Raw genomic sequence first — 14,579 nt, forward strand, 5'->3', positions numbered from 1 at the left:
AATATTTGGTTTGAACTGTTCTGGAACAGTGTTGTAAATACAACTTAACCAAGGATTTCTAGTTGTGTCCTCTTTTGGAAGGCCAAACAAAGTAGTTTCGCTTTCGCAACGAAACACAGCGTCTTCACAACATGGCGGCGCCGGTGGCAGCAACAATAACGTTACGCCTTCTTTCGTTGTGTGAACATTTGGGTGGCGTTATGCAAATCTTCCCCACATAGTGATGTAGACATGTGGGGGTGTGTTTTAAAGAGGGGTTTTAGGAGGGCGTGGACCAGTCTTAACTTTTATAAAGAATATCTCTTTGGGTTTGAGACTTTAGTCTTTGCAAATTTAGGGATCTTATCTATTCACGAACAGCTTGTAACACTCCAAAGAGAAAGGAAAACTTGAAATCGCATCATATGACCCCTTTAACATTATGTAACAAATAAAAAATGGGACACGGAAAAACAACGTCTAGAAACCCCCTCAAAAAGTATCTGTGTAGTTGAATAACTTGAATAACCGAGTTGAATAACTTGTTGTTGCGAGTTATCAGAGACGCAAAGGATATTTCTTAAATAATGTTTAATTTCAGTCTGTTTCTTACCAAACCCTATCACATACCCGCAGAAAACATGGTATATACATCACGTGTCGCATCTGACCACTCTGTGATACTTTCTTTTTTAAAAGCTTGATGTTGATTGCCATATACTTTCATTATATGGAAAAGCACAAATAGGACATTTTTTTAAATGATTCTTTTTGTGGTCCAAAAAAGAAAGAAGAGCAGAGTTTTTGAAGACAGTCCTATAGACAACAGTATTGCTCTCATAACTGCTTGGCAGACTTCCTTGTTTAGTGTGTTACGACATTTAGAGGAAAACCATGATGTCACAACTGGGATGAAACTTGCAGTACCTTTTTATTGTAGTACTTTTTTATTAGTATTGTTTTATTGTAACCCCTTATATGTGTAAATATATAGGATATTTTGATTTTCTATTTCATGACCACTTTAAATGAATAAATGTAAATTTGGGTGGGAATGTGTCACACTAGTCTTCAAATAGCTTATTGAGTATTTTACTTCTATTCATGCTACCACTACTATTTCCTTTGTCTACAGATCCACAGAGATCAGCCCACAAAGGTTTAAGGCTAACATATAACACATTTAGTCAGGTATATCAAGTTGTCATATAAAAGCAGACTTCACTGCTAAGAAGGAAAGCAGTGTCTTTTTTATCCCATTTGTTTTGCATCATACCATTTCCCTATTCTTCCAGTATTCCAAAAGGCAAATTCAGGTCCAAGAAGTTTCCAGAAAGTCTGCCAACTAGCTTCTCTGGCCTCTTGGCAAGAAATCCCCATCTGAATAGCCACTACAATATCACAGAAGCCTCTTCTGCTTAATAAGTAAGTATACATGAGGAAAGACGATGATGAGAAGACTAAAATATTATGTCCCTCCTCAGAGGGGCCCTTTAGTTCAATCATAAAATTGAGACGTCGTAAAAGGATACTCTGTAAAAACAACACAGACACCAAAGGGGTCTTACCTCTCATCCTCCTCCATGTGACCAGTAGTGTTTGGAGTGCCCTGCATGGATTGGAGACCCTCCGTCACCCCCTCATCCAGGGAGCCTGAAGAGAGAGCAGAAGGTCGTTTCTGAACCTCTGTTCCAGTAAAATCTTAATATTTTGTCATCTACTTTTATTTTAAACACATACAGCCTCAGACAAATGTTCTCATAAGTGCATGAAATAATCAGAGATTAACAGTGTGATAAATATGAGGTAAATATGACATTTAAAAATTAAGTAAACATAAGGTTGATTCAGTGAAATGTTAACAGCAATTATGACTTTGATAATCTACTGACTCACTAAACACGTGGGTCAATGACATGAAAGTGCTTATAATAAAGAAATGTCACATGTGTTCTAAACTTGATTTCTAAAACATTTTTCCAAGTTCTTATAAATGTACTCTTTGTATTCATGTTGATTTCTTATGGTTTGGAAGAACTTTCAAGAAGGTTTCAATTTAATGACTTAAATGTCATGTGCAACTATCAAGAAATTTTTTTTTTTCATATGAATGAAAACACATCATAATTGCAAAAAGTGTTGTGAAATATACACTGCTATTGAAATTTTTGGGGCTAGTAAGAGTGGTTCTGAAAGACGACTCTTGCTCACCAAGGCTGCATTCATATGACCAAAAATACAGTAAAACTAATATGGTGAAATAATACAATATTTGTTTTCTATTATATCATATTTGATGGCAAAGCTTATCACAAATATTATTAACATTATTAAAATAATAACAATTATTATTAATTCACAGTCACTGCTATTTTTCAGGATTATTAGATGAATAGAAAGTTAAAAAGAACATCATTTATTTTTGTAACAGTATTTTGTAACATTATAAATGTCATTACTGTCACTTTGATCAATTTAATGCATTCTTGCTAAATACAAGCATTAATTTCTTTAAAATAATATTTTATTTTTTTTACAAACATCATGAATTATTATTAATACATTTCATTACTTTTTCGAGTGTCACACCACATGATATTTTACAAAATAACCAAAATATCGAAATAAATTTAGGGTATCACTATTAGGTAAAGAGTAAAGAGTCTTACCAATGGATGAGGACTGAGGGCTGATGAGTAGATCTTCTTGGGTGTGTTCATTGCCAGGAACCGTCTGCTGGTCACTCAGAGAACTGTGTGGAGCACTGACTGGTTGAGAAGCTTCTTCATGCACTTCTTCATCACTCAGCCTTTCCACCTTCACCTGCACATCTTCTTCTTCCTCCTCCTCCACCCCTGCTGCGCCCCCTACGCCCAGGCCATGTGGGCCCTCGCAGGCCAAATACTCCACCAATGCCCGTCCACTAGAGTCCTGCCCCGGTGCTCCAGATGGTTCCAGGAGGCCTTCAGGAAGTTTTGACTTTTCTGCCGCAAACCGGCGGTCCACACCAAAGGGGTATGTCCAGGAGAAGGCCAGAGATGGTTCCAGAGCCTGCGCTGAACTCTCTGGGAAGGAGGAAGAGGAGGGAGAGGGGTTGGGGACTTGCGGAGAGGTTGAGGATGCTGGTTGCGGGCTCGCAAAGCCTTTGCGCTTGCGTCTAGACTCGCGGCACACAGGAATGGGCCGCTCCGGTACGCTGCATTCGGATGAGACCGGAGACGGCGAGAGGGCATCTACAGGGGCGAGGGTGCAGCTCGCATGGCCTTCAGGGGTCTCTTGGGGTCTGTGTAAAACTGGAGGCTGGGTGCTACCAGGACCTCCTGCTGCTGAGGATGCAGAGTTCCACAGGATACTGGACTTCATGAACTCAGAGCAAGTGTTGGCCACCGCAAACATCTGCATGTAGCTAGCAGCTGCCAGTACGTCGATGATATTCTCCGTACTAATGGACAGGGTGGACGTGTACGCATATTCCAGAAGAGGAGCGAAACCTGCGACCGTCACGTGTTGGAGATCCAGCACATGTTTGTTATCTTCACCTACTATTACAGTGTCTTCTTCAGCCGGCTTCCCAGAAAGCTTCGCTCGAAGGAAGTCACTACAGCAGGCTAGCACTACCTTGTGGGCCGAGAACATCTGGCCTTGTACGCGGATGGTGACGTCACAAAAGTGGCCCTCACTGCGTAGGGTGTTGAGCTTATCTAAAAGCTCTTGGCTGTGGTTGGGGGAGTTGTGAGTGAAGGTTTTCACACCCATCCTTCACAGCAGGAAGAGGAGTCTGGACTGCCTGGAAAGAATAAGATACTTTAGTGCAACAAAATGGCTAATAAAAGCAAGTTATGTTTACATGGTTGGATACAATTGAGCTACAACAGCTTTTTGTTCTGTTGTAGTTCTAAACATGACACAATCTGTAACTGAATATTTGAAGTAGGGATGTAAGTTTGCAGGAATATTCATAATCATTCAAATTAAAGGGATAGTTCACGGAAAAATTAAAATTCTGTCAACATTAACTCGACATAATTTCATAAAGTGTCAAACCTGTATGACTTACTTTCTTTTGTGAAACATAAAATAGATATTTTGAGGAATGTTGTTCTCAAAACATTTTCTTTTATTTTTCGCAGAAGAAAGAAAGTCATGCAGGTTTGGTACATGAGGGTGAGTAAATGATGACAGAATTTTTATTTTTGGGTGAACTACCCCTTTAACAATCGATTAATTGTTAAACATTAGTATTGCAAAAACATGAGAACTCCAAATATCTTGCACACAGCCTACTTTAAAAATTTTATTTAATATTATGTGTGTAATAATAAAAAAGTACCCGCAAAAAAAGACTTTTTCAAATTGTACATTTTTTATGTTTTCCTCCCAAGTAATAGTTCATCCATCTCACTTATGTCACTGGCAAGGAAAATTTCTCCTCACTGCTGATCTAGCAAAGCTACTTATACAGACAGAAGACACGCACATGGCTTTACACCTTCAGCACTTTTCAGTTCCAGTGGTCCTTATGACACAAAGCACAAGCACATACTTAGAATGATTCAGAGCTGAGGAATCCTGATTTTGTCACATTTCCAAGCCCAAATAAACTCCCTCAAATAACATCTGCCGAAAACTGGTATTGCATTGCTTGGATCCAGCTGACAGCTAACAGAGGGATGGCAGATATGTCTAAACAATATGGATATCCAAATGAGTCCGGCTGGGTTTAGAGAGAAAGGGATCATCTCTGGTCCTTGACTCACGCTGTTAAACGTTTGCAACTGCAGTGGAGATGAAGTAAGCAATCATTTAATTCTTAGAAAGATAATACTTTCAATTCTTAGAACAGCAAGATGCATTCCACAGTGACAGAGACTTTACAACAATTTTGGGACAAATGAACGCGTAGAGCTATAAAAAAAGCCATAAATCCTTTTGCCACAGCACATTTTTTGTGAAAATGTTTATAAAATGCATCGTTTAAGGATATCAGTTAACGTAGTAACTTATTAACAGTAAATAAATTAAATTCGTTTGTTTTAAAGGTTTATAGCCCACACCAACATTATTCTAAAAAAATGAGCAAAAAAGTACTGTGAACAAAGAAAGTTATAAAAGCCCATCTCTGCCACAAAAAAAAGCAAAATTGACATAAAAGGCAAACTTACGACATCATGACAAAAATATCAGATTCAAAATATCAACTATCAACATGTCATAACTATGACTTATGTCTTAATTATAAATTAGTATGTCATCATTTTGACTTTTTATGTCAGAATTATGATTTACAAAAGTTTTTTTTTTTTAATGTGATGAAACTGGGCTTACATAGAAAATATACATTACAACCCGGATATTTAAATAAGTATAAATCAACTACTATTATATTTTAGGAAGGATGAAAATTTGACAATTTTTCATCATATCATCATCATTATTAGAAGAAAGCGGTTTGGAAAAACACAAAGGTGAATAAGATTTTTTTTTTTTTCTTGAGTTCCTTTAAAAGGCTTCCAAAACGAATATGAAGGTGACAGGTTCAAAATATATAACGACTGAAGATTTATCCTGAATTACCCACTTAAAATATTTTAGAAAGGGGCGTTTAGGGGGAACGTATCATAAATGCCATACCAATATCAAAAAATATAAAATAAAATAAAAACTTAATTACAGAAATCACCCATCCATTAATAGTTACGGGAAGGGACAATGGCATCTTATTGATGGCTGTCAAATTCTCTCTTAGAGAAAGTTAGGGGCGTGGCTTTACACACGAGTTGCTTTTGTTTATGTATCAAATAGCAAACATTTATTCCCAGTAGTAGCCGTAACAGTATAATTCTCACTTGTTTATATCCAACTCCCGAATCGAAGCTTTAGATTGATGCATCTGATGCACACTTGAATTTCTGAATCACCAAAAACTGCGCATTTTGACAGGTTGGATGTGGCCTGGATGTGTAACCTAGAGAGTTAGGTTACGATTAATATATGAAAGCCCAATGCGAATTAACAATGTGACATTATCAGAAACTCGTGCATAAAATATACTCAAGAAAATGAAGATGCATTACGGTTTTCAGAGTCCGAAAACAACGTCCAGCTAACCTGCTGCATTCATTGGCTAGCTCGCTAATCTCTGACGACAGCTAAAACAGTGTCGTCAGTGTCAACACAGTGTACGAAACATTACTTGCGTTGGATGTATATCTGTGCAGCTCACCGGTAACAAAGAATGGACGAATCCGTTGAAATGTAAGACAACTATAAGCGCATGAATGTGATCCAGCAGCGCGCTAACTAGCCGCTAGCATTCTGACACTTGCACAGAAGTACTGTCGCTTCTTGACAGCATCGTCACATCCCGATAAATCACGAAGTCGAGTGCCCCCGTTTGTATTAAATAGCAAAATCATAAAAAATAAGTCTGTTCAAAATTTCATTATGTATAAAATGCATTGGAATCTCGTCTGACAGGTTTGAGGCTGATGTTTACATATTGTATCCCAGAATGCTTTTCACGGGGCTCGTGCGACTGACCTCTCATTTTTACTGATGACTTCAAAAGCGCTGTGATGACGCAATAACACAAAATAAAAGCACGGTTTTCATTTTTGTAGACCATTTAGAAGGTATTAAAGAGTTTTGTTTCAGACTGCATAGTTATAGGTTACTGGTTTTAGAAAGCTCTTTTGTCGTGTTGTCTTTGCCCTTTTTGAGGTTATGAAATAACTTTACATGTGACAGGGTAGTTACTAATGTATTCTTAAAAAAAAAAGTAAAAAAAAAAAGAAAAAAAAAAGATTTGATTGAATGTAGGAAACTTACCTTCCTCACAAAATCTACTGGAGTAAGCAGACATGCACAGAACTCTCTAACACAGACTCCTTATTTAACTACATTTGCATATTCTCTGAGTTTTAATTGGCACCCTGAGGTTTCATCTTAGTTCCCAGTATTTTGTTAGTCTGGACATACAACTTTTCATGCATTTGTTTTGTATGCACAGCTGTTCATTGATACAATGTTTTATGAATTCATTTGTACACTTAAGGTAACAATGTAGCTATTGGTTAACAATGTGTTGACATGGAGGCCTTACAAATGAATCAAGAAGAATTGTATTATTGTAGACATTTAATTGATTTAAATTCTTACATCAATCATGTATAAGACAGACAGCAGCATCAAGAAAAAAAAACATTAGGTGTTGAAGGTAGAAAAATAAATAGCTTGTAAAAGGAAGCTATAACAATAGCATTGTGCAGACCTTCATTGAAGGGATAGAATGCTTTAGTTTCAAATATGCACCATTTCAAAACTTGCATACTTTTGACTCAAATGGAATGCAAATCTTTTCTCTCATATTTATTAATTTTTTACAGGTTCTGTTCAATTACATTACAGGCTAAGAAGATTTGCAAGTATCAAATTAAATGTAATTTTGCCATATGTGAAACGGCTCTTGCAACAAATATCAGTGATCGTACGGCTAAAGGGAAAATTTCAGAAATATCAGCCATGTCTGCTCAGAACTGCTGCGTTAGAACTGTTTGCCTATAGTTGTCCTATTAAATAAAATACTATTTATTAACAACATTCAGATTAGTTTTTCTCTTCTTTCTTATAATGGGTGAGTGGGTGATAGATTTTTAAATGCATTTATACAGTGTCAACTAAAGCTTGGAAGAGTAAAGACAAATTAACAGAATATAGATTGCAAAGATGCATGCAATCTCAATGTGTCTTTCACAGGAAATGTATTTTCTCTTTTTGTGTCTTAGCAATCATTGCAATTATCTTGAGGGCACATGTGTGTCCAATAATATACAGTAATTATCCACTTCTAAATGAACATTTAGCAATAAATTACTTTCTCCTGTAAACTCACATATGCCAGTATCGGTTATATTAAATGATCCCTTTTAAGTAATGTGCACCAGTGGATGCCAATAGAGAAATTAATGAATTAAAGGCACACTTAGTTGCTCTCAAACTGGGATAGCTTGTTGCCTCATGTACAGAAAGACCAACAGTGTGTGAGAGAAGGCGATTCCACTTTGATTCTTCATTACAAACTAAAATCATTCATCCAAATCAACAGTCATAGCCAGGCAACATTTTAAAGGTAAAGTTAGCATATTTGCATCTATTCCAACAGCTCTCATCTGTGTATGTTGTTCACATACAGCTATTGTGAGACTAGTAAAGGACTGTACTTCCAAATACTGCTTCCTCCAGTGTTGCAATATGAAAAATCTGAAAGCCTTTGAGGGTGATACCAGTATTAAAAGGAGTAGATATTAATACGAAACAGACTCAATGCTACAAAACATAAGCTGGCAATTAAAATAAATGTGTGAAATCAATTAGTCTAGCATGTATAAAGATACTAAAATGCAGTTCGTTGTGGACAGTTCTAGAAAGGTGGATGATCTGACTTGAATCATTTATGACCATCTTTAGGTACCTTAATTTGGGCTCATTTCAGCAGGTTTGTGCAAATGTTTTCCAACGGACTCCTCTCTAAACAACTGTGAACATTATGAAGCTTGTATTGACTGAGGTAGATCTCCGTGGGAGGTTACCTTTGTGGTTAAAAGACAGAGAATTAGACTAAACCATGATATAGATAATAACTCTTATCAAATGTCCTGGTTATGCTTGACAAGTGATCTCCAATCTAATGCTCTATCCCCAAGAGCTTCTTAGCTCGTTTCTAAAGCTTTTTCTCAGTCACTACGGATGCCACCACCTCCTCATTCTCTACTACTGCACACAATGTCAGCTTTAGCAGTCCTGATAAAAACATTCCGCTACAACTACCTCTGGCCTCTTGTCTGGGTTGCACTTCTCATGCTCTAGAACCTTGCCCGTGTAGTCCATGCAGACTACAGTGCGGTGGCGCTGTCCGACTCCACAAGTCCGTGAGCACGCTGACCACGGCCCCATTTGCCACATGGGACAGGGCAGATCCCCACAGGGCCGGATGTCTGCCGGTCTCAGGTCGGCATCGCAGAGGTAAGACAAGGATCCCTCCCCATCTCTACACTCCACGCTTCTCCTGGACCATCCAGCACCACAGCTCTTGGAGCACTCAGACCACTCACCCAGGACCCAGTCAGCTCCCCCAAAGGGCAAGATGACATGTGGCGAAATCCTGCTCTCTGTGCCAGGCTTGCTAAAAGGCACATCCCTCGGCAAAAAGAAAGTATACTTGATTCTAGGGGGTGAGGTGTCCCCAGCGGTGGACAGCAGCTGGATGGTGATGGGCTCCCGAAGTCTGTGAAAGCTGAGGAGGCGCTCCAAGGTGGTGGAAGAGCCGCTGTAGCGTAGCATGGCGCCAGGCACTGGGATGTCCTGCTCTGCCATAGACACGGAGAAATTCCCATTCAGGATGTAGGTTCCGTCTCCTGCCTTTACCGCCAAGTAGTTACCGTCGTGTGCGATGCCTCGATGGCTGCGCTGTTTTATGTCAATATTAGTCGCCCCAGCAGGGATGGTAACAATATCAGTGTAGCCAATACTGTGGAGATATTATAGGCAAACAATGTTTCATATGAATATCAGTACAATATTGGTTATCGGGTGACATTACACTCTTAAAATGAAAGGTTCTTTATTAGCATCTCTGGTTCCATGAAATATCTTTAACATCCATGGAATCTTTCCATTGCAGAATTTTCCATTGTTCTTTACTCTGAAGGTGTGGTACACCTTCTAATTGAATAGGTTACTATTCCAATAGTAATCTGTTCTTTCACAATTTTTATGTGAGGGCGAAAAACTTTCCCATGCAGGTTTTGCTCATTTTCAAGTTGGTCACATGAATTTGTCGCATTGACCAATAAAAACTTGCTTGTTTTGAAAGTGACTTGTGTGTGAAGGGTGCTTCATACATTTCTGTGTTAGTGACAATAGAGGGTATATGCATTGATGTCACTTTCGTGACAGAACATGCCCACTCAGCCAGACTGAGTGGCAACACGTCTTGCAACTTGGCTGGCACTAGTAGAACTGTGAAAACGGGAGTAAAAAAAATATTACCTGATTAAATTAAAGGCAGTTGGACTCAGAGAACCAGTGGTCCATGTACATACTGTAGCATACTTGATCTGTTAGACAACACTATAAATGCAATATAGCTAGATCCAAATATGGATGATCATTGTTATGTATTGTCATATCACCCAGCCCTAAAACTTGTTAAAGGCAGAAATGACATTATGTCAAAAGTGACGAGAACCCAAATGAATATTTTGGTTGTTTCAATATATTTTGTAGAAACTACATTTTGTTTTCACTGCATTCAAGCTGAACACTAATGCTGCCACTCAGTGGGCATAACCCTCTATAGACAATGGACTTTTTTTGTTTGCAAAATTTCGTTGCAATTTTACTACTGTGACCACACCTTAAAGACAAAAAACTTTCTTTTAAGAACTGTTCACAGAACAATGGTTCTTCTATGGTATCATTGTGAAAACCCCCTTCTGGAGCTCGGAATTTTTGAATTTATCAATATTATATTGGATACTTCATTTGTACATGATCATTTACCCTTTTCTACATTTAGACTACCTTAGCTCACTTAAAGACAATCTATAAAAACAGAATAATTTAATAACACTGTTCCACTGGTATTCTCCATTGAATATCCATTTTTCATACTGTACATTATAATATTGTTATGGATAGATTCAGTTATATCAGTAGCTCACACCTTTGTTCCATAATTTTAAATGGCATTAGTAATGCTTACATATACAATCTATACTTACGTAGCTTTGTTTAATGAGCTGCTTATTTTCCTACAGTTCGTACCGTCACCTCCGCAGATACCACACTTATCCAGCTTTTCATTGGAGCCTATCACCTGGTCACAACCAGCTTTGATGCACTGGCCCTGAACACAGATAGATGTGGTGTCTGGCCCACAGGTGGTGCCATCCACGACCTGCACAGCACATATGAAACATCAGCATTAGAATAGACAGAAAACCATAAACAAAACACTTTTATTGCAGTGGCAGCCTAAGTGCTCCAGTGTATTCTGTTCTAACATAATGGCTATTCCACATAAAGCGGAATAGCAAAAACTCTGGGTGGATGACGCAAAACCAAGTACATTTCAACTGTATCTGAAATATCAGTTACAGAGGTGCACTCAAGAGCTTAAGCAAGTAGCTGGACTGTAGGGTTAGGGTGCTCAGGTTTCACATTTTACAACAGGGAAAATATTTCATGCATGAGAGTTTAGTGGGAGTGTAAAGATATCAATGGGCCTGTGGCAAGAGGAAAGTCTAAGAAAGAGATCATCTGACGTCTTAGTAAAGCTTTAGAGCAGGCACATACACAGAAGAGACTAAAATTTCTTTCACATGTTGTCATTATTGCTGATCAGATTAGAAAACATTTTCAATGGATGTGCACCTTAGCTTCAAAAACTTTGAATTCATTGCTCCCTTTGGCTCGGCAGACGAGTTTGCAGCGGTCTCGTGGAGAGACACCGGAATATTTTGGGATCCACTGCTTCATGTTTCCTTGAATGTCCAAATAACGGTCAGTATTATACTTTTCACACTGCTCCTCTCTGAAGCTTTTTCCTGTGGATTAAAAAATGGTCACTGGTGCACCACTAAGAATAATGTGATTATAACAAATGCATAGTCTTTTGATCTCTTGACCTCATTCACTCCCCTCACTCATTCTCTAGCCCTCAATAATGTGACCTCTGCCACCCAGTGTGTGTATGGAGGTTTATTTATAAAATGTTACCATGGTCCTCTGGGCATGTCTGAGTATTGCAGGACTGGTATTTGACCCTCTGTCCCACACAGTACGAGCCCCCGTTCTGTGGCACTGGAGCAGTGCACTCGCGTTGAGAAAACTCCACACCCCCACCACATGTCCGTGAACACGGCCCCCAAGGGCCCCACTCTCCCCAGCCACCATTGACTGGCACCTAGAACACAAATAGAGGCAGTTAGATATACATTTCACTGTAATATATAGCACCTTGTATAAAAAAATTAAGTAAAAATACAGTAACATTACTAAATATTACTACAATTTAGAATAACTGTTATCTTTCAATACACTTGAAAATGTCATTTATTCCTGTGATGGTAAAGCAGAATTTATTAGCAGCCATTAATCCAGTCTTTAGTGTGACATGATCTTCAGAAATCATTCCAATATACTGATTTGCCGATCAAGAAACATTTCTTATTATTATCATTGCTGAAAACAGCTTATATTTTTGTGGAAACTGTGTGGAAAGATTCAAAAGAATAGCATTTATTTGAAATAGAAATCTTTTGTAACATTATAAATGTCTTTACTGTCACTTTTGCTATGCAAAGTGCTCCTAAGCATCACTTCCAGTAAGCGTAGAGCTGACGGAATGTGAGCATACCACACTGCATTTCTGTCAGGGTTTTTTATGAGTTGGCTGAGGGATGCTTTCTAACAGCCAGGCCGTCTGGGATCACAAGCTTGGTTTTTTTTTCAACACACTACACCAAATATAATCACACATTTTTAGAGGCTTTGCTGAATACATTGCAACTGCATCTTTAATGGAAGGCTCAAAAATAATTGAGCTTTTTAAAGGTTCCCTCTATATAAACTCATTCTCTCTCTCTCTCTCTCTCTCTCTCTGGCATTTAGAAGCTGAATTTAAAGTAGATTGATTATTTTAAGCTGCTCAGCTGGTTGGAATCCAAGAGGAGGAATTAGTTTTTTCTGAAGGATAAAAAAAGAACAGTCTGGCTCTAAACACTCTTAAGACTTCTTCAGACATGTAAACACTATGGTGAATCTTGGTCATCTTTAATGTCAAAGGAAGGGAAATACGTAAAAGTTTTGAATAATCTGAGAGAGACAGAAGAGATAATTGAGACAGTATGCATAAATGTTTACAATTTTTAAAAGGAAGAGTAGGTTGATGCACAAGAGGCCATACGCAAGCGTCACCTGCAGTGTCAGATATTTGTTAATAGTGGCGCCTGTAAATCTGTACATGGGTGTTTTAGATGCATACGTGCTGACAGGTAAAAGTGTGATAAAACCGGATGACGCACATACACACATCCTCCTGGGCATGCATACCTTCTCTTCTCCCGCCTCCTCCAGTGCACTCGACATGCATGAACCCTCACGACATCTCCTGTCCTCCCCGCATGGAGTACCGTCAGCCCAGGGAAGGCTTCCATTCCTGGTCGTGCACTGTATCTTTCCTTCCTCTCGACACCACAGCTGTGCACACGCCTGATCTTCAGGGGCATTGGGACAGTGGGTATATTCGTCCCCGAAAGCTTGCTGGCACTGCCGGTCCAGACCAAACATACAGCCGGGGAACTCGGTAGGTAAAGGGATGCTCTTCTCAGGTGGATCCAGCAAACAGTCACCTGAGGAATGCACATGCAGGGTTTTATTTAGCTTATTTGCTTCAAATTCAACTTGAAGATTGTCTTCCTGTAGCTTAAACAGTGCAACCCCTAGTTCACGGGTTCGATTCTCAGGGAAAGCAGTTACTGAAAAAATGTGTACCTTTAATACAAGATAAGTTGCTTTGGATAAAAGCTTCTCCCAAATTCATGTATATAAATGTAAATGATTTTATGCTTGTAAAGTGGTTTGCAGTGTTTTCCTTAAGCCTGTTGCCATTGACCGAGTGTTTACTTCAGCTTAAACAATCTCTTACATACAGCAAGTCTAAAACAGGTGTGCACGTTAGCTTGAGGGGACTATTTTCATTGCTGAGAGATCTCACTGTACCTCCTCTCATCCCAATGTGCGTAAGACATAATAGTCTCCCATCTGGAGATATCCATTATGTAACCTATTATTGTGCAGCCTCAGTTAGCTCGCTCTAAAACAAAAAAAAATTGAATCTGTAACAAAAGAAAGTATAATTTAACTGTAAGAAATGTTCTTCCTAAACATAGTTTTATCCATATGGATAAAGATATGGAGACAGTATAATGCTTTGAAACAATTACGCAGACTTCTTGACTCCCTTTGTGTTTTTCTGAGATTGACACTGTGAAATCTAATTAGGCTTAAAGTATTGAGGACACCTTAACATCTTAAGTATTAAGAATTTGGAAAGGTTTCAATACAGCTTTACACACCTAAATGAATGTTATGAATGCTTAGTAATGAAAGGCTTTTGGTGAAACGGATACAGGCATAACAACAATAGAAAATAACAGCCTCGAAGCCGTATCAGTTCATAGTCTACAGTACCTGTAGCAACAGTGCAACCAGTAAAGACGGCATGTGCTTGGCTACACGTACTGTCTCTGTGAGGGAAAACAGTTGTTAAACCTGGAATGTGTGAGTCACTGAAGGTGAGTCAGTGGAAGAGCGGGAACGAGAGTGTGTAGACTGAGATATCGACGGAAATAAATCAACAACTGGAGAAAATATGTCTACCATATTTCCTGAGCTGTCACTTTTTCTTATCTGAGTTCATCTTTATTGTGAATTGTCCTGTTGTATTTGAATCATAGTTAATATTAGGCATCCCTAATGGACAGTCTTGACGGAAAGATTTCTATTTCAAATAAATGCTGTTCTTTTTAACTTTCTAT

General features: G+C 38.6%; 2 protein-coding genes across 5 annotated transcripts in view; both read right to left on the reverse strand.

The window, feature by feature from the left end:
* The window catches only part of LOC107681251 (zinc finger and BTB domain-containing protein 44), a 13,740-nt gene extending 7,255 nt beyond the window's left edge, over nucleotides 1–6,485 (reverse strand). For 2 of the 4 annotated variants that reach the window (XM_016477493.1, XM_016477496.1), the window contains exons 1-3: nucleotides 6,203–6,485; nucleotides 2,649–3,766; nucleotides 1,548–1,632 (exon numbers count right to left, since the gene is read on the reverse strand). In XM_016477493.1, the coding sequence (XP_016332979.1) occupies nucleotides 1,548–1,632; nucleotides 2,649–3,735 (1,172 nt within the window). In that variant the 5' untranslated portion in view covers nucleotides 3,736–3,766; nucleotides 6,203–6,485. Of the gene's footprint in view, nucleotides 1–1,547; nucleotides 1,633–2,648; nucleotides 3,767–4,309; nucleotides 4,460–6,202 lie in introns of those variants that run through there. The other 2 variants (XM_016477495.1, XM_016477494.1) reach the window with 2 other exon arrangements.
* A 633-nt stretch (nucleotides 6,486–7,118) lies between these two features.
* Nucleotides 7,119–14,579, reverse strand: part of LOC107681254 (A disintegrin and metalloproteinase with thrombospondin motifs 8-like) — a 13,474-nt gene continuing 6,013 nt past the window's right edge. The window contains exons 5-9 of the mRNA XM_016477499.1: nucleotides 13,093–13,391; nucleotides 11,758–11,944; nucleotides 11,413–11,585; nucleotides 10,761–10,936; nucleotides 7,119–9,505 (exon numbers count right to left, since the gene is read on the reverse strand). Coding sequence (XP_016332985.1) covers nucleotides 8,770–9,505; nucleotides 10,761–10,936; nucleotides 11,413–11,585; nucleotides 11,758–11,944; nucleotides 13,093–13,391 — 1,571 coding nt within the window. The 3' untranslated portion in view covers nucleotides 7,119–8,769. The remainder of the gene's footprint in view (nucleotides 9,506–10,760; nucleotides 10,937–11,412; nucleotides 11,586–11,757; nucleotides 11,945–13,092; nucleotides 13,392–14,579) is intronic.

This window comes from Sinocyclocheilus anshuiensis, unplaced genomic scaffold (assembly GCF_001515605.1).
Source record: "Sinocyclocheilus anshuiensis isolate Anshui unplaced genomic scaffold, SAMN03320099.WGS_v1.1 scaffold1495, whole genome shotgun sequence".
Classification (NCBI taxonomy): Eukaryota; Metazoa; Chordata; class Actinopteri; order Cypriniformes; family Cyprinidae; genus Sinocyclocheilus; species Sinocyclocheilus anshuiensis.